The 27793-nt window shown below is 33.7% G+C and overlaps 6 protein-coding genes across 6 annotated transcripts; 3 read left to right on the forward strand and 3 right to left on the reverse strand.

Annotated features, from left to right (window-relative positions):
• Window positions 1-68: 68 nt before the first annotated feature.
• On the forward strand, window positions 69-2826 carry LOC106429997 (GATA transcription factor 27). The gene is made up of 6 exons (XM_013870771.3): window positions 69-569; window positions 798-1531; window positions 1603-1706; window positions 1797-1989; window positions 2066-2171; window positions 2265-2826. The coding sequence occupies exons 1-6, from the start codon at window positions 530-532 to the stop codon at window positions 2492-2494; spliced, it is 1407 nt and encodes a 468-aa protein (XP_013726225.1). The 5' UTR covers window positions 69-529; the 3' UTR covers window positions 2495-2826.
• Window positions 2827-7704: 4878 nt separating this feature from the next.
• LOC106430005 (vesicle-associated protein 2-1) lies at window positions 7705-10246 on the reverse strand. Its single transcript, XM_013870780.3, has 8 exons — window positions 9953-10246; window positions 9672-9748; window positions 9320-9390; window positions 9176-9257; window positions 8978-9093; window positions 8747-8884; window positions 8153-8221; window positions 7705-8042 (listed from the first exon to the last, which is right to left on the reverse strand). The coding sequence occupies exons 2-8, from the start codon at window positions 9730-9732 to the stop codon at window positions 7917-7919; spliced, it is 663 nt and encodes a 220-aa protein (XP_013726234.1). The 5' UTR covers window positions 9733-9748; window positions 9953-10246; the 3' UTR covers window positions 7705-7916.
• Window positions 10247-10619: 373 nt separating this feature from the next.
• Window positions 10620-11948, reverse strand: LOC106430043 (50S ribosomal protein L19-2, chloroplastic). Its single transcript, XM_013870818.3, has 5 exons — window positions 11833-11948; window positions 11472-11768; window positions 11214-11300; window positions 11013-11146; window positions 10620-10913 (listed from the first exon to the last, which is right to left on the reverse strand). Exons 1-5 carry the CDS (start codon window positions 11860-11862, stop codon window positions 10805-10807), a joined length of 657 nt encoding a protein of 218 aa, XP_013726272.1. The 5' UTR covers window positions 11863-11948; the 3' UTR covers window positions 10620-10804.
• Window positions 11949-15754: 3806 nt separating this feature from the next.
• LOC106430002 (ras-related protein RABD2b) lies at window positions 15755-17788 on the forward strand. The gene is made up of 8 exons (XM_013870776.3): window positions 15755-15973; window positions 16340-16412; window positions 16609-16656; window positions 16739-16786; window positions 16870-16941; window positions 17042-17197; window positions 17288-17391; window positions 17477-17788. The coding sequence occupies exons 1-8, from the start codon at window positions 15960-15962 to the stop codon at window positions 17568-17570; spliced, it is 609 nt and encodes a 202-aa protein (XP_013726230.1). The 5' UTR covers window positions 15755-15959; the 3' UTR covers window positions 17571-17788.
• A 123-nt stretch (window positions 17789-17911) lies between these two features.
• Window positions 17912-19999, reverse strand: LOC106430038 (RGG repeats nuclear RNA binding protein C-like). Its single transcript, XM_013870814.3, has 7 exons — window positions 19642-19999; window positions 19142-19391; window positions 18979-19044; window positions 18759-18882; window positions 18483-18641; window positions 18357-18413; window positions 17912-18273 (listed from the first exon to the last, which is right to left on the reverse strand). Exons 1-7 carry the CDS (start codon window positions 19796-19798, stop codon window positions 18067-18069), a joined length of 1020 nt encoding a protein of 339 aa, XP_013726268.2. The 5' UTR covers window positions 19799-19999; the 3' UTR covers window positions 17912-18066.
• Window positions 20000-23979: 3980 nt separating this feature from the next.
• Window positions 23980-26400, forward strand: LOC106430019. The gene is made up of 4 exons (XM_048740366.1): window positions 23980-24008; window positions 24103-25174; window positions 25253-25762; window positions 26332-26400. The coding sequence occupies exons 1-4, from the start codon at window positions 23980-23982 to the stop codon at window positions 26398-26400; spliced, it is 1680 nt and encodes a 559-aa protein (XP_048596323.1).
• The last annotated feature ends 1393 nt before the right edge of the window (window positions 26401-27793 follow it).

Raw genomic sequence — 27793 nt, forward strand, 5'->3', positions numbered from 1 at the left:
AAAACTTAATTAATAATATAATAAAAAAAGCTAAATAAGGAGAGGAGGAAGCTGAAACATTAACTTCATTATACATAAAGAGCCATTTTTTTAACACACACTATCTCTCTCTCTCTATCTCCTCACCACATTCTCTCTCTCTTTCCCTTTTCACAGCCATTTGTTATTAGATTCTTCTCCCTCTCTCTATTGGATTGTATCATAGAGACTGATTAGTTCAAGCAACCCCAAACCAGAATTCTCCTCCTCTTCCGTTTGTTTCAATTTTCTGGGCTGTTCTTGTTTTCCTCCGTCCTTTCTCAGAAGAAGAACGTTCTTCACTTTGTTCTGGCTTTTATTAAAGAAAAGACTTTTCTGGGTTCTTTTCTTGGTGGTGAAGCTTCTCAATACCCAGTTTTTGTTTTTGCTTTTTGTTGTAAAGCTCAATCATAAAGAAAAGCTTTAATCGTTAAGAAACTTGTCAGAGTCTCTGCTTTCTTGTGCAATTATATTAATAACTTTTGAAAGAATAAGAAAAAGAAGAAAAAGGATGGGGAAGCAAGGGCCTTGCTGTCACTGTGGAGTTACAAGTGAGTTTCTTGTTCTCACCACATCCCTTATTTTGTTTTCTTGGAACAAAACTCCAACTGCTTTGAATTTTGATAATGCAACATGAACAAACACTGATCATATCAAAATGATTTGGCTTGTGTCTGTGGTTCCTTTGCTCATCACTCTTTTTATGTTAATGTTGCAAATGTGTAATGAAGTCTCTAAAATGCTCTCAACTAATCAGAAGAACTCCATGTTGTCAACAGGCACACCTCTATGGAGAAACGGTCCACCAGAGAAGCCAGTTTTGTGCAATGCTTGCGGTTCCAGATGGAGAACGAAAGGAACACTTGTAAACTACACTCCTCTTCATTCTCGCTCTGAAGGTGATAATGAGATTGAAGATCACAGAGTTCAAAAGACGATGATGATCAACGGAATGCCTGTGAACAAAAAGATCCTCAAGAGGAAGTCATCACACCAAGAAAACTTCAACAACGGTTTCAAGAAGAGGTCATTAGAGGAAGAAGCTAGCAATAGATCAAGTTCTGGATCCGTTGTATCCAACTCAGAGAGCTGTGATCAATCCAACGCATGGGAAACTATTTTTCCTTGCAAGAAGAGGACATGCGTCGTGGTGGGGCGTCCTAAGGCAGCTTCTTCCGTTGAGAAGCTCACGAAGGATCTCTTTAGTATCTTACAAGAACAACAGCAGTCTTCTTGTCTCTCTGGTTGTTCAGAGGAAGACTTGCTTTTTGAGAATGGATCACCGATGGTGATAGGACATGGGAGTGTTCTTATGAGAGATGAGGAGTCTGAAGCTAGCTCACTCTTGGTTGAGAGCAGCAAGTCTGTATCAGTACGTTCTGTTGGATTTGAGGTGAATAGAGTCCAGAGATCTCTAAACTTTGGTGGGAATGATATAAAGCATGAGCAACACAAGAGCAAACCTCAAGTCTTGGGAAGACCTAGTTTACCACTTTGTAACATAGATTTGAAGGTAAACTCATTTGCAATACTTCCCCCAACAGTTTTGTTTCTTCAAAGATCTAAATGAATGTCTTACTGCAGGATGTTTTCAACTTTGATGAGTTCATGGAGAAGTTTACAGAAGAAGAACAGCAAAAACTGCTGAAACTACTTCCTGGAGTTGACTCTGTTGATCTTCCTGATAGGTTTCAACTCAATGCAACTATCAGTGTTTACAGATTTGTTTCAGCTGCTAGTTCAAGTTCTTATACTTTTTGTTTTTTTCTTTTTACCAGCCTCAGAAGCATGTTTGAGTGTTCTCAGTTCAAAGACAACTTCTCCTTGTTTCAGCAACTTGTGGCAGATGGAGTTTTTGAGACATTATCATCATCTTCTTCCTCTAAGCCTGAAGAGTTTAAGAGACTTGCAAAGCTTGCTTTATCAGATCCTAACAAATCACATTTGTTGGAAAGCTATTACATGCTCAAGGTTTTGGACATATACTCTTCTTGAAACAAATAGTTTATATACTTTCTGCTTTGGCTCAAGTTAATCTTTGCTTCAGGAACATAGGAAAGTGATTGAAGACTCTGTTACCACAGCATCAAAGGTCTCAAACTCGAATCCATCAAGTGAAAGACCTTGTGAAAGCTTAAACCAGAACTTCTCAGGTCAATTCAAGATTCTTTAATCATGTCAATGCATAGCTTTATGCAGTGAAAGTCTGTCTGTTTCTGATTATTTTTGAGTTTTGCATTCTCCAGAGACAAGGGTTGTGATGAAGAGCCCCAAAGAAGTGATGAAGAGTAGATCAAAACACATTGGAACCGAAGAGATTGTAGAGAATAGTATCTCTTCCTTAAACCAAATGAGCTACGGTGGACCTATGGCGTTTAGCTCTGAAGATAATGATATTTGTGATGAAGAGGATGTTCTTGTTGATGTGCCGTCTAATGGATCATTCCCTCAAGCAGAGCTTCTTCACATGATATGAAATAAAGAGAAAAGTTTCTCAGACTCTTTGGTGCTTGTTTCTCAAAAGAAAGACTTAAAATACTTCAAGATCTCTCTCTCTCACTATCTCTAATGATTGAAGAGGAAACTTAATTACACTATAGGCTCTTTTGAGAAAATGTGGCCAAATGAGATATTTTCTGCATTAGAAATTGCAATCTGCAGATATTTAAAACAGAAGAACTTTTTATGAAATGGTTCTCTTTTGTGGTCTTGTTCAGACATACACTGTCTTCTTGTTCTTACTATACTCGACGAACAAGAAAGTTTTTTTTTTCTTTGTAAAAATTAATTTAATTTTCATTTGACATCCTTGGAAGGTTTATTTTGAGCTCGTATTATGATTACTAGAGTCATTCTCCGCGCTACGCGCGGATACGTGTATGATGATTAACAATTGCATAAAGTTGTAAAGTACATGAGATAAATTGTAAAGTAAAAGTTTGGTGTAAATCATGTTTAGAAGCAGAGGAAAATTGTTATCATTGTCAAGAGCAGATATTAAGATTTTAAAACAGAAAACTGAAACTCATAGATAAGTTGGTGGATTTTTTGACGAAGAAGGCGTGTAGATGTGATGAAATTTTTTTTGAGTTGGAGTGCGTGAAATTGTTTTAGAAAAATCAGTGAACATAACTTAGTAATATAAATCAATTTATTTAATTCATAGTATAGGTAGACATGCTTGAAAGTGGTGAGACATCCATCATCAGAGAATGTGTTTTAGATCTGATTTGTTTCTGTTGATAGCGAAAACACTGAATAGCAAATAAATGTGAATTATTAGTTAAATAACAACTTAAAACATCTTGAATGAGATGTTGAATTTAAAATTTTACTTACTCTTATGGGAACGAAGGCGGTTGAAGATTTCTTTGTAGACTATGTTTTTCATTTTTTGTATTGGTTTTTACGAAATATATAATTTTGTGTAAATTTTCTTCCATGTTCAAGTTGTAAGTGTGATTATGTTAAGAGAATGAGATTGAGTTTTCAAATACCAAAATTCATTTTTTTATGTCAAGGTATTTAATAAAGTGGAGAATAAGATCTTAATTTGAGGAAATCTTAGTCGAATATATTTTGTAGTTCTTTTTAGAACAATGTTAGTAATTGTTATTACTAACACTTGTTATTTTTTTATATATTTATGTTATATTTGAGGTTGTTATTAAAAAAAGTGTTATATCTTATAATTTATTTTTGCTTTACGTTATGGTGCAATTATAATGGATTATTATGGTTTCTGATATTAAACAAAGAAAACAGAGAGCTTTTGACTGAATAATACTCTTTCCTTAACCTTTACAAATATTATTACATAATAATTTTATAGTGATAAATAGACAATCTAGGCTAGGCAATTTGGACTATTAGAACCAGTTATTTAGGACAGCTTAAAGCTTCATTGTCCTTCACATACAGATGAGAAAGCATCAAAATGGTTGTGGCAAGGTAAAGTCGAGGTCATACTATTCCTCTTTTACAAATCTCTTTCATGTTGATAAGATGACCATTAGAGACTTGAAGGATTGGGCTTGAACTCTCTATCATTGATGTCTTGGGCTGACATGGGTTTTGTGTGGGCCACTTCAGTATCTTCACTTACAACTGAATGTATTAAAACATAAGTAATGACGTTGAATTGTTGGCTAAAGAGTAATGAATTTTTTGCCTTTCTTTGTTTCTTTTATTTGATATTTTTGGTTATATTTGCTTATATATTCTGAATTAGTTGTACTGATATGTTTAATAATAAGGCCAAAAGGTAACAAATAACAAATCCAAATGTTAGAAAAAGGGTAACAAATGTATTATTTTAAATGGAGAAACTGAGCTTAACATTTATCTGAATTTAAACACATAATAAATCTTCATTTCAGTTGAAAAATATTAATTCATTTGTATGTAGGATACATGAGTTGTTTTCTTTCTTGGTTCTAACATATATTTTTAATTTAGAATAAGCATATGTTGGTCCGAATATAACACATGTTAATTTTATTAGTTATTTAATATATATTTCTCTGCTTTCATGTTTTATAGTGTTTGCATCTTATATATTAAAACAGAAATCACAATGTTGATTCATGTGTGATTTTAAAAAAACCGGATCTAATGGACCTATTTTTATAAAGTCATGTTACATTTAATCTATAATCTTATCATTTAAATTTTGGGTCTACCAAAATTTTTTATTGGGCTATCAATAATTAGATTTAAACAATAGATGATCCATTAGATTTACAGATAATATAAATTAAATAGATGTAGTTTAATGTTGTAATACTATACCTCCATATGTTAATTTAAATATCTGTCTATTTTAAATTTTAAAATTATAAAGACTTTTTTTTTAAATAACAAAAATCATATTTATCTAAAAATGATTAATCTTTACTACCTTAAACCAATGAAAACAAATTTTAAACTATATAGCTTATTTTAAACATTAAACAAAAACTAAATGTTTAATTATTTACTCGATAATATAAATCTGTGAAGGGAAATGCTTAATTTTTTTAAAACTTTCTAAATTTATGAAATGTTACAATATCTTTGAATATGACAATAAAACAATATTTTACTAATCTTTATATATATAGTTACGATTTTAATAATGAAATAATAATCCAAAATATATATATATAGAAGAAGATACAAATACATAAGAAAGTTTGAAACAATTTATTCAATGAAAAAAATATACCGTAAATTCATTATGTTTAAAAATTGATAGACACATATATATTATAATATATATCAATTTAAAAATAAATTAAAACAAAAATCCGTGCGATTGCGAGGATCGAGATCTAGTATTTTATTAAAGTATAATTTTGTTGTATAAATGTGAGAACTAATTTTCTATTTATATATTGCAAATTTATTTAAAGTATGACGTTGATGGTTAAATGTTTCTTTAATGACATATCTCTTTATCTATTTTAGGACTGACCCTTTGGTATCAACTATCAAGATGTGGCAAAAAAATAGCTACCATACGTTAATAGTAGTACTATGGGATTATTAATATTATTAATTTGATTTTTGTAAATACCATGGGATTATTATATTCACCTGTATGCATTTTTCTTTTGATTGATAATTACAGGAATCTTGTGAGTTATGACTCTTGTCGATTTGCTCTTTGTTTCCAAATAAATGCAACAAAAAGTAACAAAATATGAAAAATGTGCTAGAAATCTTGCGAGTTATGAGGGGCTCAGCTTGGAAAACGAATCTCTCGGACTCGTGCTGGAGAATCAAGTGACCACGGCGACTTTCCTAAGCTTTAACTTGGCACAGTTAGAGTCTTCTAAACAATTTTTGTCTCCACTTGATTATTCCTGGCGGCCAGGGCAGAGGAAGGAGCCACAAGTGTACTTAGACGGACTTGACACTCAGAGAGAGCTAACCAGCCAGGTTAAGGAGAGGCGGGATAGAGAGGAGGAGCTTGGTGGTGCCACAAGTCTTTATGATGACTTTGTAGGGGTAGACAAAGAAGCTGGACTCAGAGAGGACGCAAGAGTCGAAGTGATCGTTGGAGAGAGAAGAAACAATCTCGCAGGCAGCAGGAGTGTGTATTTCGTCAAGCTGGGACCTGGTCAGAGTACGGAGACCCAGTCCCTTGGAGTCTTGAAAGATGCTAGGCTCAAAGAAAGAGACCTCGGGCGGCTTCTCGTAACTTCGAAACCGATTGCAGATAAGGCCATGTCACCTTGTTGTCTGAACTTGTAGTAGGATGAGAAAACGATGGGATTGGGGAACCAAGCAGAAATGGAGCTTAACAGAAAGTAAATTATAAACTGGAAATTAAAGAAAGCAGCTATAACTATAGTGAAGACTTTGTGCGCGACAACTCAGGATGGCCTCTTAACGCACTGCAAATAAAGAAATAAACATTGTAAGAAACATGATACTGTAACGGAGAGAGATAGTAATGTAATGAAGGGAAGAAGAAGCTTTACGTTGGAGTAGACAGAAATTTGAATTTCTTGATTCCACTGTTGGGGCGAACGTCTTCAATGCTGTAACCGAGGAGAGCTTTGTAAAATAAGGAACTACTACTACTGCTGGACTTCTTTTTACCATATTTTGACTCCATCACAATCTCATTCACGCTTTCTGCAATTTCAAGACCAAACCATATGTATTAGATGCAGGAAAGAAAAACAACGCTTAATAGAGACTTATCAATGTTCAAAGTTTTCACATTTCAATAACAGATCTCGAATAAACGTTCAATTTATCAGATGAGACATGATCAGAATTGTTTCATTAGATCTACAACTATGAGACTTAAAACGAATATAGGTATCTATATATGTAAACACAACATCAATCAAAACATAAATCATCTGATACAGAATATAATAATTGCTCAGAATGATGAATCTCTTGTACAAAAAAACGAATAAAATGTAAATCAATTGTAATCGTAGGTAAAGACGTTAGAGATATTTACTTTATATATAAAGATTTAGATCAAGACCAGAATTACTAATCCCTTCTTGAACGAAACCTCCATAAACTGAAAGTCAAAACAATCGAGGTTATGATAGTATCATCCTCAGGGTTGATAGGATGATTTAGAGTGTAGGGATGCTAACCTTTTTACCTTTTTATAATCGAACCTCAACTGTTCTCGAAGAGAAAAGGTGGCATTGAAGATAGATCGATTGATTTAAGAAGAAAGTTAAGAGGAATGACCGATGGATTTCTGGATTAGTAGGAAGAAGATGAAAAGTTGGTTTGAAACCTAGAGGCGGAGAAGAAAGAGCGAGATGAAACTATATCATAACAAAAGCCCAAAATACAGACCCAAAACCACAGAAACCCAAACCCAAGTAATCATTTAATGACGTGGAAGAATGTTGCAATTCTACTGGACGAATATTCAGTCCGACGTGGACCCTCTCAGAGAGCTTTATATTTGGCTTTTAGTATTAGTTAGATCTGTAATATGATGGTAGAATTATTAGACGTGAATTTTCATAAAACATATGATAGAATTGTCGTAATTTCTTAGTAATAATAAATCACTATTAAAAACACACATCTTGAGCTTTTAAGTGGGATTTTATTGAACCAATTCAGATTTATCTTATAATTTGGGTTCAAAAATCGAATTAACCAAAATCTGCAAAAAGGAGTTCTTTATGAAACAGATTTCATTCACAATGCGTATAAAGAGAATAAGTCATTTCCACTAAATGTAGTGGACAAGTAAACATAATCATGAAAGGGTCTTGTTGGGTCAAAGATATACATCCAATAAAATTGACAAAGAAATAAATTTGATGGACAAAAACAAAGTAGAACAAGATCATAGAGAATTAACAGCTATCGCTCATAAGTTGAGATGGTAGATGCATCTACAGAGAAGCTGATGATAGCTATTATGTGGGAGAAGCTAAGGTGAGTTTTAGGATGAAACCAATGATGAGTCCAATGAGTCCAACCATAGCTGCCAACTTTAAAGATAACCCATTTGCGCTGTTACTTCTTCGTTTCTTCAACATCTCCTGCAATGTTATTTAAAATATGTTTGGCGATATGATTTGTAACTAAGCAATGGCCATTGATTAACCAACCAATGATAGAATATAAAGGAAAAGTTTATGGGATGGAGTACCAAATCATGTTGCAGCTGTTGTGTTTGCTTAACAGCTGCATCTCGCTCTTCCTTCAGCCGCTGTATAGCCTGATCATACATATTGATGGCAGAAACAGTTAGCGTGGGAATTAAAACAAGGCAAGAACCAATCTCTCTTGACATATGAGGTACATATGATTCACCATATGAAAGAAAGGTATTATAACAGAGACAAAACAAAACAATACACAAAGCCTTGAAAAAAGTATATGTTTAAGTGTGTCCCAACCAACCGTCTAAGCCCATTACATTTTCTATTGACTGAAAATCACAAGTGCGAATAGCAGAAAGTATTTCTCGGATTTGAATGAAAGTTTGTATCCAAATAAGTTTGTATAGTGATTCTTGCATACAAGTATCAAACAAAAAGGAGGCTATTAATAAGGTGTTTGTCTATGCAAGAGGTTCATGGGTTGTTTATTGGTATTACATAGAAAAATCTTCCTACTATAAGACTTTTGCTACGATCTTAATTTGGTTAGCACACAGGTTAAGGCAGTTAAGAGCATTTGCAGGAAGTCATTACCACAAGCAGACTAAATTATATATCAGGTGGATGCAGTTGTTACTCACAGTGACTGAGATGGATTCGGAGCCGTTTCCATCGCCACTGGTTGCTCCAGATTCAGAGGATCTTTGGGTTGTGGACGTGGCGATATACGAGACCTTGAGCTTACACTCTGTTAACGTCTTGCTACTGTCCTTGGTAAACTACACACACAGGCATGGTAAATAAATTGTCAATTTTCTTTTCCCAAAAAAGCGAAAAATCATAGGATTCTGAGAATGAGTAAGGTTGAATACTGTGTCTTGTGGAAGTTCATCGACATCAGTGTGAGGAGGGACAGTGGTACTTTGAAGGAGAAACTTGTCTTTGCACTGCATATCTGGAGGATACTCCCGTTGTGCTTGTAGAGTAACTACCAGTTTTAGAAGATGCGTTGTTATTCCAATGTTTTTAAGATATTAAAACTGGGAATGAGTAAGAAAAGAGTGTAAAACCTCTAATGATGCAGGAGTCCCAAGGCTGAATGACACCAGTGTTGGGTCTAACAAAATACTTTTTAGGAGATGTAGTTTTCACCTGATCATTCATTCATTAAAAATTGAGGAGAAAGAAAGGATATGAAGAAGGTGGGGAAGTACCTTGAAAGCAACATAGTTGTCGGTTTTATTGGAAACTTTAAGATCACAGTAGCTTTGCTTCTCGAGTTCAACTGAGATACAACAAATATCAAATTAATGGTTGTTTTCAAAAGAATCAAATTTCAAGGTGGTAAGCAGAGTCAATATATATATAAATTTTTCCAAACATGGAAGAGATTTGGTGTCACATCACAAGACAAGACACGACAAGAGGGAAATCAATGAATGGGATTCACAAAATCAAGAGAAGACATTCTTCATCTACATATGTTCTTCACTTTCGAAGAATGTAAAGATTTCAGGGTAGCAGATATCATAATATTAATGATCGAGAGTGGAGAATTTTGCTTACAAAGGAACTTGAGTTCATCAGGTTGAATGGAGATAAGCTGGTTCTCGCCAACGCCACTCATTATTGCTCTTTATTAGCTACAACAGAATTGAAAAAGAAGAAGATCCACAAAAGAATCAAATCTCTACAACTCGAGATCTATGCATGCACACATGGCAATCGAAACCCCCCAATTCAAACAATTCCAGATTCTTTCTTTTTTTTTTCTTTTTTTCCAAGAAAAGGTAGAATCAGTGAGAAACTAAAAGCAAACAAAAAAAAAAAAAAAGGAGGGATCAAACCTGGGGGAAAAGGAACAAAAGTCAAGGTCTAATGGTCGATCGGGGAAGAAGGAAGATGCTTATTTCGGTTTGTATTTCTCCCCTGAAATCGCTCTCCACCAAAGACCTTCCTCTGGTTCGATTGGTGGTGGTGAGACGAAGCCAAACTGAACTTTGTAAAATATAGAGAGAGAGAGATAAAAGCAAAGGCGCTTCGTGGAACCGCCACGTGACCTCGAAGCAAAGTTCCGTGCGATTTCCTCCTGTAACTTCGGGGAAGCAGAGAGGGTAAATCTGACACGTGTGTGTAAACTGTTGTTGTGTATTCCAGGAGAATTATTAGAGGTTAAGCGACAGGTTGGAATCAAGGCTCAAATACGTGTCGAGTTTTGATTGGTGTAATGATTTTTATATATAATGGAATATCAGGTTTTAATCTATTTTCATTTAATTATTCATGTCTGTAGTAATTAAATATCAGACCTAAAGTATCGAGAGATTTTAGAATCATTAAGAAGAAACATAGAGAGGAAAGAGACAAGAAAATACTCCAAATGATTTCCCAGAATATTCCTTTTGTCTGCTCTTGCCTGACAAGTCACTGATTCCGATAAGAACCAGTACATAGAATCTTCTAATAAAGTGTTTTGAATGCATTCTAATTTACTTTTTTTCAAGATCAAACCCATCAACAGGGAGCTCACACAGCATTTTGATTTTACTTTTCTCAAATGTCACTGTAGATTACATGCGAATTCAAAAAGACAAACAAACAAACAGTTATTACAAGAAGAGAAATAGAGAAGATTTTAGCTACATTTGGAGGTTGAAGACAGCACAAGACTTGTGTTGGGTTTAGGGTTGGTTTGGTGTTCATTTGAAAGTGGAGAGACGAGGAAGTTTGTCCCTCAGATAGTAAAGCCTCGCTCTTCTCACTTTCCTGTGACTCACCACTTTTATCTCCTTTATGTTTGGTGAGTATCTGTTCATTTCAATAACACACACATACATCAGGTACCTTATGCTAACGCCTAGTCTAGTGTGCGACATTAAGAGAGGCAAGAAAGAAGATAAGACTTACAGAGGAAAGACGATTTCAACGCCAATGCCAGCAATGATTCTGCGGATACGAATCGTAGTGTGGATCCCTGCGTTCTGTCTAGACATCACTATTCCTTTGTAGATCGATAGCCTACGTCTGTTCTCAGGCACTTCCTGTCAAATATCAAAATCAAAATCAAATCTTGCAGTTTCAGATTATACCAAACAAGGCAGAACTTACCAGCTTGATCTCAACAATGTCCCCTGTCCTAATTTCTGGAACCGGTCTTACTTTCTCCGAAACCTCAATTGCTTTCTGGTTCAGTATCTACACAAAACAAAAAGTAAAACCAAACATTTCATCTCTCTGGCTGATTAGAACCAAAACGCAAATATTCTTACAGAACATACAATTTTATATTACAGCAAATTTTCACAATGAAATCAATCCTAAGGTAACCATATAAAATAGCATTTGAAAAAAAATTAACTAACTTACCCCCATGACATCTCCGAGCTTGGTCCTTGGCTTCCACGGAGGTTTAGCTTCCTCCACCTCAGCAGCTTCCACTGTTTCAGCAACATTCTCCACATCAGCTTCAGTTTCACCATCAGTGCTCTCTTCGGCTTTGGCGATGAACTCCCTTCTCTTCCTGGAATCTATCGCGCCGGATTGATTTAGAAAACCCCTAGAAACTGAGATACGAGAGTTCACTGACGATGCTCGTGGTAGAAATGAAGAAACCCCTGAACTCCTAGACGACAGATTAGGGATTCTAGGTATCATATGCAATGCCTGCATACAAAATTCAAATAATCATAATGTGAAGTGTGTTCATGAGACATAGGAAAAAAAGAACCTGAGGAAGAAGATGAGAGCATGTCGCCATGTTTGCACAAACCCAATACTTCCGAGAAGCAGAGAGTAAAATGATGGAGCCTTATCAGCATCTCTCCTTATCCTCGATTGCAATTAGTTATATGGGCCTATAAATTTGGGCCTATTCAGTAGGCCCATGGGTACCAGAGCTGATTTCCGCAACCAATTTCGAAATGGTAGTTTCATGATTGGTGACTGTTTAAACAAAACTAGATTTTGATCCGCACGCCCGTGCGGGTGTATTTAAAAAAAAAATATGATGCTATTTGCTTTTTATGTCACTATTTAGGGTTGGGAAAAAAACTCGAACTCGAAAAATCGAACCAATCCCAATCCGAATAAGTAGTACTAAATCCGAACCGGAATTGATTAAATATCTGAATTATTCAAAATTTTGGTATTTGAAGAACTGAAACCTAATCCGATCCAAACCAAAGTATTTTGGGTATCCAAAATAGAATTATATACTTATATATATTAATTATTTTTAGATTTAATATATTTAAAGACATCCTAAATATATATGATACTTTTAAGTTCGCATAAATACTTGAAAATATATATAAATAATCAAACGTAAATATTTTAAATAGTTAAAAAATACTCAAAACTCCAAAAATACGTAAATAATTATTAATTCTCTATCCAAATATTTAAACCAAACCTATTTAAATTGGTTATCCAATTCCGAACCAAATCCTCAAAGATCTGAACTGGGCATGAAATTCCAAAAAGACCCGAAAACGAACACGAACACCCACCCCTAATCACTATTATATATATATATATATATATGTGTGTGTCATCATAGGTTACAATATATGTGTTATCTTATAATTAATTGTATTTTATATGTACCATCAAATAAGTTTTCTTATAGTTAATAATATTTTATACGTACAATCATATAAATAATCACATATATTATATTTTTAAATTTAATATGAAATATAAAAACCATAATTTAAGTTGGTATTTGAAATTGGGCTTTGTATTGTATTTTTATTATATATATTGAAAACATTTTTATAATAGTTATTGGAAAATATGTTAGCAAAAATCAAATTTTAAATATATGTATATTTTTGAATAAATTTTTGATATAAATCAATTTTAAATTATTATTTTGATTTGAATATATATATATTAAGTAACATAGACCCATTATTTTTTTAATATAATGTAATAGACTTTCAAATTTTTAGTAGCATAAGCCCATTATTTTTTTTTCTAACTTACTGCTATCCATGTTTCCAAACAGTACTATTTTTTAACTACTATCCATATTGCCAAACAATCTCAATGTGTACTTCAACTTTAATAATATAGATGTATTCGTTTTCAATATCATACTGTTTTATTATTTAGTAACTATGAAATCAATCTTTACTATTGCATACATGAGATTTTAAAAAATTGCCGATGAATCACATGCTTACATAATCTGTCTTGAACCTTACTTCTAGAACTGCGTATACGTGTATATGTTTCTATTTGTCGTGGAGAGCAATATTAATATTGTTTCGATTATTTTCTAACATTATCTTTGTCGGCAGACCACTTTCATTATCTTGTAAAGAAGTACAAACGATCACCTCAAGTACATATCATCATAGTTTTGATTAGTATTAAGCTCTTGTAACTTTTCCTACACAATCTGTCTATCTTCTTAGCAAGTTACGGGAGCTACTGTTTGTTATGTTAGCAAAAAAAAAAGAAGTTGCGGGAGCTTGTAATATTGAAGGCCATATGCGAGACATCATCACTGCATGTACTTTGGTATGGTATACGCCCATTCTTGAGTTTCTTGAGGTAGTTTTCGTTGATTGAGAGGCCTGTTATAAAGCACTTTTGAATCTTCATGATACCCGCAATGAGAATTCTTAAGGGGAAGTTCTTAGGAAAAAAATAATTAAATAATCGGTGGACTCTACCAAAAGTTAAGGATTCAATCTTTAAAATTCCTAAATAAGGACTCTTTCTGAATCCTTGCACTATTTGCGAGTCCCAACGATATGTGGTGATCCGCGATTGGTTGATATTTATTTTTTTATCTAAAAAAAAAGAAATAATAATACTTAAAAAATCAAAATACATTTTTTCTAAGAACTCCCCTTTGAGTAACACCATTGCAGGTGCTCTAAGGCTGTAACTGGATTACATTTTTTATGAATGGAATCATGTGGAATTAGTCATTCATGAGTATTTCAGAAAAAGTTACCAGTTAAGTGAAAAAAAATAAAAAATTGATTCCATTAATTCATGTGTAATAACTGAAAAAATTTGTGAATCACGTTAAAAACAATTCATGATAAAAAAAAGGTAGAGGAATGAAAAGAATGTATGAAATGGATTAACTTAAATATAATTAAAAAATAAATACATATATAATTCCATTAATTTCTAAAATTATCTTTATTTCATTCAATTTTATTCCATTAATTCCAATTCCATTCATTCATTCCTAAAATGAGTTACCAGTTACAGTCTAAATATTTATTTTACTATAAAAACAAGCAAAAAGTTGGAGTTTATTAATTTATATCTTATCCAAAAAATGGAGTTTTGAGTTGACAATTATAACGTGATATCAATACTATTAAATTAGGATCTTGTCCGGTTGATAAACGTTTGGTCCAATGGGTAAATGAAACTGAACCATATAATTATGATGTAATTGGTGTTAGTCCAGTACGCAAATGTCCGCTATAGAATAATGTTCTCGACAGTTTTTAATTATTGTGAGAAAGAAGTGGTCCCGATTATTGTGGAGTTAAAGTGGAGGTTTTCCTATATGTTTTCAGCTTACAAAAGTAGTTACAATTATATAATTAAATAAATATATTTAAAAGTAATATGTAAATGTTATTATCATTATATATGAAATCAAATCGTGAAAATCTAATGAAAAACATATAATTTTATCTATTTAATTGCTATTTGATTACTAAACAAAATTGTAATTATACTTTCTTTCTTAAAAAAATAACTATTTAAGAATAAAATACAAAATTAATGTGTGAAGTGGTTATGGCACAAGTGTATAATTATGCAACATCATAAATTCAATACAATTATCAAAACCTCTTACTAATCATTTTAAAAAAAACATTTGTGTTACAATAAAATACACAAATATGATTACAAAGAAAAAATCTGAAAATTAATTTTCTAAAAAAATGTAAAACAAAAAATATACAAAAGAGCGGGTTAGAATCTAGAGAAGATTATGTTATTAGTTATCCCCCATATCACAGCCTATACTGGTATGTACATGATACAGTATAACAGATCAAAATTACAGCAACAAAACAAATCTTTAACTGCGTTCAAATAGTGGTAAAATTTAGAAATATAGAAAATGTGGAGATGTTTTTATTAGAAAAGAGATTAAAATGTACACAGATATAAAACATAAATTTCAAAAAAATATAAAAAAAAACATATACCCGCCCTCTGAAAAGGGCGGGTCAGAATCTAGTTGTTTATTAAAGTCGTATACATGTTCACGTTATCATTGAATTACACCACAAGCGATGCAAAGCTAAAGAAATAAGGAAATGTTTCCATCTTTCTTTGTCTGTATTTTTGATAGAACGAATATATCGTTCTTAAAAGTTTTTTTTTTTTTTGGTTTAGAAAGGCTTTATAATCAATACCTTAAGAGATAAATCAGATTCGGAACTTTTAGCCCTTAAATTTTAGTTTTCCTCCGAGAGTATAGAATCAAAAGGGAAAAATAATAGTAGTGATAATTGATAAAGAAGATTGCTGTTGTCAAAAAGAAAAAGATTTGATTATTTGTCATATCAGGGGATGATAAAAGAAAGCCACGTGGGCATTCAAACAACAAACAGAAAGCATTTAAAATGTCCGAAAGCGTGGGGCCCACTAGTTCATTTCTTAACCGCGTCTTTGAGGAAAAAAAAAGAAAAAGAGAGAGCACTTATTAAGCCGAAGGGGTAAAGTAAAGTAAATAACAAAAAACACTCACCGTTTAGGTCTTCCTCTTTCTCTCTCCCTCTCTCTGACGTCTTTGATCTCTGAAACTATTATTCCGTTTTATCGCCATTCGTTGGGAGATCGATCTAGATACGAGACTTAGCCATGAATCCTGAATAGTAAGACGCCTCTCTTCTCATTATTTGATATTTACGAGGATGTGATTTGGATTGATTAGTTTTGTCTGATCGATTCTCGATTTGCATAGGCTTAGATCTAGGCGAATTTGACTGAGATCTGCAGTTTAGGTTGATTACTTAGAAATTCTCGTAGTTTAGATTCGAGGGTGTAGACATAATATAACATTTGATCTCACTCTTCCGTAGGGGATTCATTTTTCTGATTTATGCGGACAAACGCATCACCATATCTTTCAGATGTCTGAAACATGACAAAAGACATCATCTTTATGAGTTTTTATAAGCTTCAGTTAGATTGTCTTAATGATGTTTTTTTTCTCCTTTGTTTCTTTTTTTTTTCTGCAGTGACTATCTGTTCAAGCTTTTGCTTATCGGTGACTCTGGTGTTGGAAAATCCTGCTTGCTTCTTAGATTTGCTGTAAGTAATTCTAGTTTCTTCCTCAGCTGAAGAATTTTTCTTTCTTTTGGTACTTGCCTCTTTTAACAATCTATGGGTCCTTGAAGTTTAATACTTTGTTTGTAAAATATCATTTTTAGTCTATACAATCGCCGATCAGTTCGCAGTTTATCTTTTCCTACTTATAAATTTTGCTATCTCTAATTCGTGTGTGCAGGATGATTCTTACCTTGATAGCTACATCAGTACCATTGGTGTTGACTTTGTAAGCACCCTCTTCTCATCGCTTCTTAATATAAATAAACAAATTAAAAAGTATTAATCTTTTAGTATGATGTGATTTGCAGAAAATCCGCACAGTTGAACAGGACGGAAAGACAATCAAACTCCAGATCGTAAGTGTTCTTGAGCTGCATAAGCAATATTAATTTTTACAAAGAGCACTTAATCACCCTTGTTGTATTCTTGGTTTACACAGTGGGACACAGCAGGCCAAGAACGTTTCAGGACGATCACCAGCAGCTACTACAGAGGAGCTCATGGGATCATTGTATGCACTCTCACTCTCACAACAAATCAAATCATCTTTCTTGTTATTACAAGATATATCCTTCTTTTGGTTGACCCTCGCAATTGACTTTTCTTGCCAGGTCACTTATGATGTCACTGACCAAGAGAGCTTCAACAACGTCAAACAATGGCTCAATGAAATCGACCGTTACGCTAGTGAGAATGTGAACAAGCTACTCGTTGGGAACAAAAACGATCTCACGTCCCAGAAAGTTGTATCCACTGAGACAGCTCAGGTAATTAACAAACCAAACCAAGTAGCCTCTTTTGTGTAAACCTTGTCGAAAAGATAATAATAACATTGTTTTATCCTTCTCCTCCTACAGGCGTTTGCTGATGAGCTTGGGATCCCTTTCTTGGAAACAAGTGCCAAAAATGCAACCAATGTTGAAGAAGCTTTCATGGCCATGACTGCTGCTATTAAGACCAGGTTTGGAATTAGATTCTCTAACTTGTGCTCCTTAGCCCCTTTTTACTTCCATGCTTAAAACCGTTTTGTTGTTTTTTGTCTGCAGAATGGCTAGCCAACCATCTGGAGGTGCCAAGCCACCGACTGTCCAGATTCGCGGACAGCCAGTGAACCAGCAATCAGGATGTTGCTCATCTTGATTCCCATTAGTCTCAACAAGTTCTCTTTGGATCATTACACCATTATAATCATTTGTTTGCATTGCATGTAAGACTTCCCCAATTGACACAACTCTCGTTGAATCCTTTCTTTTCTTTTGTTTCATAGCTTTGCTATTCTTTATCTGATGTATTTTGAAATTCAACATTCTCTAGTAAAAGGTCCTTCCATGCAAATAAAGCAAAGTAGCCTTTTTCAATTTTCTCCACTCTTAGAATGTAATCCGAAATATATAATTCATGTTTTAAAGATTAGATTAATATGACAGTAATAAACTATGGCAGATCAGATGAAAAGAATATAAAATTTTGAGACAAAAGGATATTATAATTTTGTTTTTCCATCATAAAGTCAGCTACCAAACATGTTTTGTAGTGAAAGTGTAACAAAAAATGATGGAGAACTAAGACAACAAAATTAAACTAAAAGAGAGTGGAGATAGATAGGTAGATGCTTGAAGGACCAGAAAGGGTGTCTTTAGTTGCCCAACGATGGGAACTGAGCACTGTCTCCGATAGCTGGAGCAGGAGCAGAGGCTCCTCCATTCCTTTGGTTTCCTCCTCCGTTGACTTTTCCATCCCTCTGTCCACGACCACCACTGCGTCCTCCTCTTCCACGGTATCCACCTCTTGGGTTGTAGGTCTCTCCATTAGCCGGCTTCAAAAACTCGTTTATGCTCAACGACTGCAAACACAAAACAAAGCAAAGATTCAGTGCAGAAGTGTTCAAACCCGAAAGACTTATATTAAAAGAGAAAGAAACAAGACCTTCTTGGCCTTCTCTTCTTTCTCAGCAGCATCTTTGCGTTTGTCCTTGTCGGATCCCTGGAAAACACAAGCATCAACTCTTGCTCTATAAGAAACAATAAAAACTAGAATAACTGAGATTCTCACCAGCTTGATGAAGATCTCCTCATCATTGGTCTTCTTGTTAGAGAGCTGTTGCATAGACTCGAACACTTTGGTGTCAACTTTCCTTTCCTCCACCTTTGTGGCTTGCAGAGCTTTCTTCTTCTCCTCCAGAATCTTCTCATACTCTTCCAGCGTCATCTCCTGCAACGAACTCATACCAATTTCAAAGTTAGTCTACATACTTCCTTGAGGCTAAAACTTTGACTTCTCTCATCTCGTATAACATGTTAAAAGTAGCCGATGATGTTTATACTGTACCTTGTCCTCAGGCTCTTGCTCAACTTCAGGAGCTTCTTTCTTTGCATCAGTGGTGGCATCCTCACCGCCTTCCTTCTCAGCAACAGGGCTCTTCTCAACCTCCGTTGTAGGTTCCTCGGTTGCTCTAATATCAGACAAACAAAAGAGTTTATTACTCAATTCATTCTATGGGTACAAACAAAAATGGCAGGAAGTTCAAACTGAAGAGAGCGATGCTTACGGTTGAATATCATCTTCAGGAGTACCCCAGTTTCCACGACCACCACCCTCACGTTTCACGTCATTACTAGCAAACATCAAGTCAAAACAAACAAACAAAAGTTCACAAACAGCAGCAGTAAGTCAGTAACCAAAGTAGAAGAGCTAAAAAAAAAAAGCTTTACCTACGACCAGTTCCACTACGGCGGTCATAGACCCTCCTCGGACGTTCAACATCACCAGTTTTACCATTAGCAAAACCACCAATGTGGCCTCCACGACCACCACTTTCACGGTATCCGCGGAACCCACCGTTCCTTTCTCCATCCTTTGGATCATGAGGTCTGTTTCCACCGGGGTTAAACGAACCACGAGGAGGCCCACGTCCACCACCACCACCATGACCTCCTGAAGGACCATTCCTTGACTCCCTCACTACATTTTATCCAAAAAAAATTCAAGATAATGACGCAAATGACAACATAGATGCTTTTATTACACGTTACAAAAAAAAAAAACTAAGACAGTAGTAACACACTCGAACCCTCCAAATGACAAAAGCATACATTTGTCTATCTATCTTTTTTTACCACCATCAACAAGATTCACTTTTAACTGAATCAGTCAAACGCTACTCAACATGTCTGAAAAACTAAAGCTGTTACGAGTCAGATAAACATTTTACCAGCTTGAGAAGGAGGAGACGGCTTGGTTGGGAACTTAGCGGCCTTAGCAGGCTGAACAGGAGCTGCTTTCTCGACCTTCTTCGGTAAACTCAAAACAATCTGGCTTGGATCCTCAGCGTCATCTCCTAAGAGATCGAACGGGTTCAAACTCGCCATTTCCGGAATATAAAACCGAGTCACACGAAAACACTGCTTGCTTGATCGGTTTCAAGCCTTGTTGACTAGACGAGTTCAACAAGAGGACAAAGATGGAACAAGAGAATCGAGTGAGAGTGAGTAAGCTAGTGGGAAGACCCTAGCAAATATGCGGCGGAGGTATAAAGTTTATGCGCTTATAACCTAATCTGCAATGTTTTGTTAACCGGACCTTGTGATTCCGTATTGTCATTGGGTCGATAGTCACCCCGGTCAAGTCTAACCGATTTTATTTTTTCATAAAAACTAGGTTATAATCCTCACTTTAAAAGCGTGGAAATATATCTTTTAACAAAATTTAATTTACTTAATCAAAATGGTTAAAGATTTTTATTAGTGTATTTGATAAAACTATAATTATATTATTTTGATTTTATATTAAATATGAAAATTATATAATATACTATTGTGCTTGTGTATACAAATTGTTTTACGTAGTATTATTTATTTTGTGTTCTGTTACATATTATAATAAATATATATATATATATATGGAATAATTAAGAAGCCAATATTCTTTACTGTTTATAATTAAATTAGCGCGATCACATAAAATAAAACTATCGCTATTTAGAATCATTTTGTGGCAAATAAATAAAAATAATTATTTTTATCTTTTTTATATGTTATGTCATTAAACTTACATGATATTAAAATAGAGGTATAGTATATTTTTAATTTTCTATCTATTAAATGATTTCTACTTATATGATTATTTGTATCTTGTTAAAAAATCTAAATCTTTCAATGTGACACTTTTAATAATTTATTAATTTATATTCATTTTTAAAAATTTATATTAGATATTTATTATTCAAAATAATTAATTTTCATATATATTTTAATCATATTAGATAATTTCGTAGTTTTTATTTATGGAAAAAATGAATAAGATTTTGTGTACATGAATAATTAATTTTATGGTTAGTTTAGTGATAAGTATAATATATATTTATATAAACCAACTTATTTCTCTAAAAAAAATATTTTAGTGATGACATGCGTCATTTTTAAAGGTTGTAATGTTTCTCAATTAATAAGAGGTTGTTAAATTTTATTTTTTTTGAATTATTTCAACATTTTTCGTTTTAAATTTTAATAAAATCTGTGTTACTTAATTTGGTTAATTGTGTGATAAATATTTTGATAACATTTTAGTTAAAATATATTTTATGTCAATTTATTGACTAAATGAATGTAGTTTTATATTTATGAAAATATAAATAAAGGAGTCAATTAATTTAATTGATTTTATATTAATATTTTTTGTACTTAAACATTACAAATACATATACTTATTTCCAAAAATATATATAATTTGAGTGTTTTGGTCAATTAATTGATTTATCAAATAATTTAGAAAAAAAATAATAAAAATTTCATTTTTATTAAAAAGATGACACATAATGTTTTATACAAAGAAAATGTTAAGAGTCAGTAAATTAACATCAAATAAATTTTATAATTAAAAATTTATCACATAAATATATATATATATATATCACAAATATAATAAAAAAAGTATAGATATTTTATTAAAACTTCGTAATGAAACAGGATGAATTAATTAAAAAAAATTAAGTAATATTTAAGATAATTACCTATTTAATATAAATATAGAATAATATAATTAAATAGTTTTTAAATACACTAAAATAAAATTGTTATAACATTACTTATCAAAAATGTTTAAATCTATTGATATAAATCTATTGATAATGTAAATTAAATTTTATCAAAAACTATTCTCGCGCACAAAAGAATGGGTCATAATCTAGTGTTATAATATTAAAAGTTATGTCCAATAAAATGTTTATGGTTTAATAAAATATATATATAACTAGGTTATGCTTGTTATATAATGCGTTCCCCAAATTTATTAACTATTGATTTTAGCTTAGTATACGGTTTAGATGGTTTGGTTAAAATCAATTGCAAATATGTTTTATTCATAGAGAACCGTTTTGTTTTGGATTAGTGTCAACGTGTATAAAGTGTCTTTGCACACACTCATTATCAAATAACCAGAAAACTTTGTGTGTCTCTCGTCTCCTACGTTTCATCACCTCCATGAGAAGCTGATTTTCACCTTACGTACTCTCGGTTCATTCATTTCTTCTAATATTAACAAATCACATAAAATATATTTTCTAAAGAAAATGTAGAAAAAAAAATAGTTAGTGGTCTGTTATTAGCAATGAAAATGTGATTATCTCCCTTCTCAGCTGATTGGATTTAGGCTCGGATCATGGTAGCAAGAGTATTTCCGGTGATACTCCTCCGATCAAGAAATCTAGAAGATGAACTCGATGTTTACAATAGCCATAATGGTTTTTATCCAAATACGGATACGTTTTAATCCTTCACATCTTTAATGATGACGACTCTAGATTAGAATATGGATATTTACAGTTTGAGTTCGATTCAAGCATCATCAATGGTAAGTGTGACACATCACCATTTGGTACATAACAGGTCACTGAAACTCAATCATGATGTTGATGTTGAACAGTTTTAGGACAATTTCAGCTAGATAATTTTTCGTGGTGGAAAAAAATCCACTCCGATGTCAAATTAACTAAGATGTTATCAAATTTTGATCGCATGGTTATTTTTCTTCGCGTTAGATGATGCTTTGGCCGTAAAATTTGGAATTCATGAAAATTATAAGATCTTGAAAAAAGTATATGATGAGACATGAATAGAAGAACAACTTTATAAATAGGTGAATGATCTTTTAAAATCTATATTTTGTTACTGGGGCTAGGAAGTAAGCCCCACAACCCAAACGGCGATCAAAACTAGCTAACGAACTCAGCTAGGGCCTAGGGAGATATAACGTATTTGATATCAAAATATGGATACATTTTATTTATTGTTAAAATCATGAATACTACTATGAAAAAGCAACAGTAAGAAATGAAAGATGTATTCTTTTTGTTGCAGAGCGATATTTTTGTGATAATTGAAAATTGGTCATCCCAAATTTAATTTCATAGTTGAATCAAATACATTTGATTCTACACATCTATAGCTTTTATTCAGGCTAACGTCGTAATACAACAAAAATAATTTAATATTAATAATGCAATAAAGATTTGAAGCTCACAAGAAAACTATTAAAGGTAATACATACACTATTAATAAAGAAAACTTATAAAGAAAAACGTCTTTATTTGTTTGATGAAAAACAAGAAAAAAAAAGCATCTTTGCAATTTAGTTCACTCGATCTATTTTTTTACTTTAAATTTTTATATTTATATCAAGGCCCTGAGGCTTACAGTGCATTTTGAAAGATCACATGTAATCTGGATACAAATAAAAAAAATAGAAGAACCCGTGGGCTTACAGCGCAAGCAGATCAGACAAAAGGTTCTGCAACAACCACCTAACAATCAGTGGAAAACCTCAAACCAAGTAGACAAAAGGAAATGGTAGAGGGAAGATTTCTTTGAGCTCGTGATAAAGAGTCAAGCTTACTGCGAATGATGAGACTGATCTCATCAATAAGAGAAGCTGCAGGCCGTGAGGCTGAGGAGTGAAGTCTGCTATTGCGACTCTTTCCACACTATGCAGCAACAAGCTTGGTAGAGCAGCTTGAGAATGAGGCATAAGTTCTTGTTACTTCACATTATAATTATTTTTCACATATTTATGTAAATTTTAGTAAATAAATAAATTTTAATTTTACTAAAACGCCTATAAATAATTATATTTTACTGTTTTATTTATAATTAAATGATTTTGGGTTGACTTCTCTACGCCCCCCAAACTACTTAAACCCACAGTCAATCCCCCTAGACTTTTAAGCTCTTCTCCTAACCCCACAAAATTTAATGATTCATCAAATATCCACCTAAACTATTTATTTCAAGTTAATTACACATTTTTTCTTATATAAGAGTACATACGTTTAGAAATTAAAAAAGCGTTTAAAAATAACGATTACCCTTTATCCGATCCAATAATTTTTTTGATCCATGATCCACACAAAAAGACCCGATACGTTAATAGAAAAAACCTACGCTAACAAACCCTACCTTACACTTACACCTTAAACAACCTTACGCCACTCTCGTAAAGCACATGTCACGAATTGGAGAAAGACAAAGCTACTAGGTGAAGGTTCTATTTATTAAAGATGGAGAATGAGGCCTCACAACTTGCAAGGTGATTATTTATTGTTATTTTGATTGATCATGTTCTTTGACTCACCAGACCATTATTTGTTTCTATTATATGATTCTTTATTGCTTATGTATAGGGACACTGAGAATGATCTAAGACATGATGGGGAAATAGGAGATGTAAACAGAGATGACAAAGTGGCGAACGACATCTATGCTAAAGAGGTTAATGGTGAAGATGAAGACGAGGTTGTTGATCGATATGAACATGAGATTGAGCAATCAGTTGCTGATTTTGTTGATGAGGAGTTCATTGGTCGCATGACAATTCCAGAAAGCTCAGATGAAGAAGAGGACGAGTTTGTTGCAAGAGATAGAAGGATGAAAAACAAGTCTTTTGACAGATTGTCTATTGGAACAACTTTCTACTCAGGTTTCGAGTTCAAAGAGGCTGTATTAGAGTATGCTTTGAGTAAGGCGAGAAACATTGTGCAAAACAGATGGGATAAGACAAAGCTTAGTTTTAAGTGTGGTATTGGAGGTAAATGTAAATGGAGGGTTTACTGCTCATATGATAAGCCGCGACAGTGTTGGTTGGTGAAAACAAGATACAAGTACCATAGTTGTACTCCTAACGGGAAGTGCAAGCTTTTGAAAAGTCCTGTAATAGCAAGGATTTTTCTGGATAAACTGAGAGAAGACAGTGGTCTGATGCCAGAAAAAATCCAAGAGCAGATTAAGGATATTTGGAAACTAGTTGCATCAAGAAATCAGTGCCAGAGAGGAAGACTGCTTGCTTTGAAATGGCTGGAAAAAGAGTATGCAGACCAATTTGCTCATCTCCGAGGTTATGTGAGAGAGATCGAGAAGACAAACCCAGGTAGTATTGTTGTGCTCGATACGTCTCGCAATGCTGCGGGTAAGGATGTTTTTGATCGCTTTTACGTATGTTTTGAGAAACTTAGAAGTTCATGGAGAGGGTATTGTCGGCCAATCATAGGGTTAGATGGAACCTTTTTAAAATCTGAGGTAAAAGGGATATTGCTTACTGCTGTTGGTCGTGATGCAAATAATCAGATTTATCCGGTTGCTTGGGCTGTAGTACAAACAGAAAACTCAGATAACTGGTTGTGGTTTGTTCAACGGCTGAAGGCTGATTTAGTTCTCGGTGATGGGAGCAGATTTGTTCTTATTTCTGATGGCTCAAAGGTAAGCATCTCATTACTGGACTTTCTCATTTTACATCTGCTAATATCTCTAATACACCACCATTATTATTTGATTCAGGGTCTGATCAGTGCAGTGAAGGCTGAATTACCTAATGCAGAGCACAGACGATGTGTTAAACATATTGTGGACAATTTAAAGAAAAAGCATAAGAACAAGGATTTTCTGAAACCAATGGTTTGGAATCTAGCATGGGCCTACAATAAGACACAGTACAAGGCAGAACTCCAGAATCTGAAAGACTACAACATGTCTTTGTATGACGACGTGATGAAGAAGGAACCAAAAACTTGGTCGTTGGCATATTATAGGCTTGGAAGCTTATCTGAGGATGTCGACAACAATGCAACTGAGTCATTTAATGCCACCATTCTTGCAGCAAGAGCCAAGGCAATTGTGCCTATGTTGGAAACTATTAGAAGGCAAGCAATGGTTAGAATAGCTAAAAGAAATAAGAAATCTGAGAGGCGCGCAGAGAAATTCACAAAATATGTGGTTAAGATGCTTGAATCGGAGAAGGAAGACGCTGAAAAGTGTATAACGACTCCTTGTACTCATGGAGTTTTTGAGGTTAGTCTTTATCGCTGTTCATATGACGTAAACACGACAAGGATGACCTGCACATGTGGGAAGTGGCAGATTACAGGAATTCCATGTGAACATGCTTATGGAGCGATGATAGATGCTGGGTTAGATGTTGAAAATTATGTTTCTGAATTCTTTTCCACTTCTATCTGGCGGATGACATACAATGACTCTATCAACACCGTTAGAGGACCACGCTTTTGGATGAATGGTACATACAGGTTAATAGTCGAAGCTCCGGAGCCTATACTCCCTGGACGAAAAAAAAAGAAGCATCAAAAAAAATTTCCAAGATTCAAAGGAAAGCATGAATCGCCAAAGAAGAAGAAACAAACAGAAACACTAGGAAGGGGGGGGGGGAACCATCCACTGTTCTAAATGCGGGGAAGCTGGACACAACGCAGCCGGCTGCAAAATACACCCAAAGAAGAAAATAAAGAAGACAGGAGAAACAATCGAGCAGGTGAATGTTTTAAGTGTCTAGATTTGGATATTGTCAAGTGAATATTTAATAACTTATGCTACTGTGTTATGTCATATGTTATATTTTTCAGGATGTTGGAACTGTTACAGAACCAGAGTTCGTTGCTTTAGCGCAGCCATCACAGGCACACATAAACTAAGGAAGGATGGTGACTTATGAGTGTTCTTATAACAAACCAAATCTATGAATGATGACTTTTGGGAGTTTTAATAATTCTTGTTTAGTTTTGTGTCTTATGATTATTTTAATAACTTTGTGATCCTATAAATGATGTTTTCTGAGAATTTTTAGTAAACCATTTTTCCTTGTGTTGACTTTGAATATTTTCCTTTATACGAAAAATTATATTAGACGTTGTCTACGATGAATCCAGAGGATGACATGTGAACATGTTGTTTGACACTTTTGTTGTTCTCAGACGAACATAGACTAATAATCTTCAAGTTATTGTGATGACTGTGATGGCTTACGTTTAACATAATCAAGTTTACAAATGTACGTTTATAAAACAAACTATGTCACTACAACAAAGTGGTTCCTTACAAACGAGAACAAGATGATCCCTTTGTCTCTTTTCTCTTGTTTTATGGGCAATAAGTAAGAAACAAAAAAATTTTAACACACAGAACACAGCCCGATTGAGATTATAGAACTCTGGACAGAATAATGTGCAATCTCAAAAATTCAATAGTAAAAGCCACAAAAGAAGAAGAATTTTTCTTGACATGGTTGCCGCTTGTAACGCTCTAACTTTAGCCTGCAAGACCATCCCAGGTTCATCTGCCACTTGCATTGAATAAAAATTTCTTGGAGCTTGTAACTAAAGTTCTTCGGTAATCTATAGCTTTAGACATAAGTCCTGGAACAAAAGGGAACTGAAACATCCACCAAACCACAAATAATCCAAAGCAAAAAACATATGAGAAAACTTACATAGAATACCTTAGATCGTGTTCATAAAAAAAAAATATTGTAGATCGTTGCTCTCTTTTACGTTGTAAGAAAGATTCAAATCTTAAACTAAAAAACAATCTCTATGAAGCTTCCTTAAGCTTCTTTCATAGAGATGAAGTATGAACCCTAGTTTCAGAGGAATTGAGGGCGAAATTACGTCGAGAGTTTCATATTCGGGTTTTAACTTAAGTCGGGTCTTACGGTTGGGTGGGGAGATTATCGGGTAGTCTTAGGGTCAACGTGATTTGTCTGATCGCGTTTTTATGAAATTAAACGCAATCACGTTGAAATCATACGATATGTGGAATTAATTCAGGAAAAATACTTTAGGGAGAAAACTAATGAAGCAGATTAGTTTAGGGGGTTTCTTAATGAGCCTATAAGTTTAGGGGGGTTTGGTGTGGGTTTAGGTAGTTTGGGGGGTGTAAAGAAGGCAACCCAATGATTTTTAATAAATATTTTTAGGGGTCTTTAGGAAAAAAAATACCTGTTTTTGGAATAAAAGCATCTTTTTTTTTTTTTAACACTGAGTATTTCCATTCAAAGGAAAGGACCAAACGGGAGGCCATAGAACATAG

This window comes from Brassica napus, chromosome A9, assembly GCF_020379485.1.
Source record: "Brassica napus cultivar Da-Ae chromosome A9, Da-Ae, whole genome shotgun sequence".
Classification (NCBI taxonomy): Eukaryota; Viridiplantae; Streptophyta; class Magnoliopsida; order Brassicales; family Brassicaceae; genus Brassica; species Brassica napus.